Source organism: Pygoscelis adeliae, unplaced genomic scaffold (assembly GCF_000699105.1).
Source record: "Pygoscelis adeliae isolate BGI_AS28 unplaced genomic scaffold, ASM69910v1 Scaffold399, whole genome shotgun sequence".
Classification (NCBI taxonomy): domain Eukaryota; kingdom Metazoa; phylum Chordata; class Aves; order Sphenisciformes; family Spheniscidae; genus Pygoscelis; species Pygoscelis adeliae.
Genome location: NW_008825609.1, coordinates 1,041,390 through 1,044,215, shown reverse-complemented (window position 1 = coordinate 1,044,215; position 2,826 = coordinate 1,041,390). Strand labels below are relative to the sequence as shown.

Here is a 2,826-nt window from a genome sequence, read left to right as displayed (position 1 = left end):
AATATTGCATGCCGGAGCAGAGATGCCATAGCTGAGGAGGAATCTGAAATCTGGTCTCCAGAGAAGTTCTTCAAGGCAGAACCAAATTGCAAGAAATTGCTAGGAATTACCATGCTTTGAGACCAGCATCAGAGCCACCCTGGGCTGTGGCATGGCCCCAGTTTAGGTGGTGTTTCCTTCTGTCTTGCAATGTGTGAATTGGCAGCTCTCCCCTTCACATCTACCCTGCTCGTTTCTGTCATATGGAGTGGGCTGCAGCACTCAGAGGAGCCATCTCACTCTGCTCTGGATCCCCTTGCCTGCAGGTCCCATCCCTCAACTATGGGGTCACCCTGTGGTTCGACGCCTATGCACTCAGCAGACAGAAGCATGACCTGCCCTGCACCCAGGGCCAGTGGATAATTCAGAACAGAAGGTGTGTGCTGGGGTCCTGGTTTCTGTCTCTCACTTCCCACCTGGGATTAAACTGGTGTTAAACCTCTGCAGGTTCCCTGCTCACTTCAGCCACCAGGTCTGAGGAAGGAGAGCCCATCACCACACTCAGCAACCACTGTTTGTGCTGGTACCTCTTGCTTGCCCACTTCTCTTTCAGCCTCTCTTGTTCACAGGTTCCCCAGTGAGCACATTTCTCACAGATTTGCTTCGAGCTACCAGCCTGCCTTCTCTGTCTTGCTGCTGCTTGCATCAGGCTTCCTAGTTTTCTCCTGTGTGTGTAACCTTGGTGTCCTCCCACGTCTCCTGTGTTTGCAAATCTGCCTGTCACCACCTCCGCAATATTATCTGCGTGTGCCATTGCCTCGCATCCACCTCCGTAAAGATCTTCCGCCTAGCTCCAGATCCTCCTGCTTTGACTACAGCCACTTCCCCCTGTGGGACTTCCCAAAATCAGCGTCCATACGCAGCTAGGGCTGCTGCCCACCACTGCCCAGGTGCAAAGGACCAAGAGTTGCTGTGCTCCCATCTCCTCAAAGCAGTCTCCGAGCTGGATAGCTTTTGTTTTTCCTCCCACTTACTGCAAAATTGCCCCTTTCCCTCCAAAAACCTCCCCCAGCCCATCTCATTAATTTCCTCTCCCCTGCTCCTGTGGGGGTTACTTCTTTTCTTCTGAAGGGTCTGGTCCAGAAGCTATGTTCCCCTGGCTTAGGATTTTCACTTTTTCTCTCCCTGCTCTCCTCTCTTAAACTGTCAGTGCCACAGTTTCTACAACATGGCTTCTTTGAGAAGATAAATGTAAGAACTGAATTGCTTTGTGTGGCCTGAATTCAGCGCTTGCCAAGAAAGTGGGAAATGTCCAAAGATAGTAGGGTCACTCTGGACTCGCACATGGCCTGAGGGCAGAACTGGGTCACCATATCCATAGGCTGTTGTCATCCTGTTCGTCAGGCCTAATTTTGCCCTCTTGCCCCCAGTTATTCAGTGCTGAATATCATGGCCATTCCAGTTTTTTCCCCTCTCTCTGCATCAGTTTCCACCACAGCATTCACGTGTGGTGGTGTTTTCATAAAATCATATAATCATAGGATAGTTTGGGTTGGATTATCTCTGTGGCTTCCTCACCTCACTTCTTCAGCCATTTTGGGGGAGCCCCTAGGTTAGTTATGCTGCCTTGCACCCAGAGAGGACCCCTTGTTTCACCAGGGTTACTCCCTCCTCATCCTGGCCTTGCTCAGTCACCAAGATGTGACCAGGCAGAGCAAGATCTAATGTCAGCTCTCCTGTATGTTGACAGGGCACGGGTTTAAATCGCAGCCTTTTCCCATTGATCCTTCATAATCTTGTGACATATTGAAGGCATTTTGCCTTCCTGGCTTCCCACACACACCTACTCTGCGTGGTCCCCTTTGCACCCCAGCCCCACCAAAACCCCTTGCCCCACTTTGTTGTCTTCTCCTCCCTCCCTGCCCAGGACATCCCCTCTGTGTTTGCCCCTCAGGTTGTGTGGCCTGCGGACTTTGCAAGCCTACGCTGAGCGGATCCCAGTCACATCCTCAGCTGACATCTCCATCACCTTCACCTCGCAGATCTCCTTAACTGGCCCCGGCGTACAGGCAGCTTACAGCCTGTACAACCTATCTGACCGTAAGTTCAGGCTCCTCCTTGCTCCTTAGTGGGGTGGTGGGGGTCCCAGCTGGCTACCAGCAGCCCTTGTGCACTTGACTTGTGTTAGGAGAAACAGAAGACACATCCTGTGAGCCCTAGGTGCCATCTGCCCTTCAGGCACATGCTCACAAATGTGGTGATGCACACACCCCTGGTCTGCCAAAAAGAAGAGGCATTTATGTGCAAAGCTGCTTCTGCACATGTGGCCCTGTCTCATGTTGCCAGAGCATCCGTGCGCTGCAGCCGAGCTTCAGAGAGTTGCCTGCAGGCTCACCCCTGTGCCCACATCATGGACTGGCCTTGGAAATTCAGTGGGAGACCGTTTCTGACTTGAAGCAACTTTGATTTCGATTATAAGGGCTCTTAGAGAGAGCAGTTTCCTGCTCACTTTGGAATCCGTGCAAGTGAGAGACATAAAACCGCACACAAATATGCATACGCACATATGCAAATGCACACCCACCATTGTCTTTCCAAGTTTTCTCCGCCTCCCTCCTAAAGGGTGCCTGTAATGCATACCAGTCCCTGAATACATGAACCTGCCAACACATCTAACACCAACCCCTTCAAGGCTCCGATCAAGTTTTAATAACAACTCCAAATAACCTATTTCAGCTTTTCCACAGCATTCAGGAGTCATGAAACAGTGGCAAACCAGAGGTATAGCATGCCAGGCGGGTGATTGTCTTGGCTCTTGCCCATTGATACAACGGGAAGCAGGGAAAG

General features: G+C 51.3%; 1 protein-coding gene across 1 annotated transcript in view; it reads left to right on the top strand.

Moving 5' to 3' along the window:
* Positions 1-2,826, top strand: part of TMPRSS6 (transmembrane protease, serine 6) — a 19,036-nt gene that overhangs the window by 7,792 nt on the left and 8,418 nt on the right. Inside the window, exons 9-10 of the mRNA XM_009332659.1 lie at positions 306-415; positions 1,934-2,079. Coding sequence (XP_009330934.1) covers positions 306-415; positions 1,934-2,079 — 256 coding nt within the window. The remainder of the gene's footprint in view (positions 1-305; positions 416-1,933; positions 2,080-2,826) is intronic.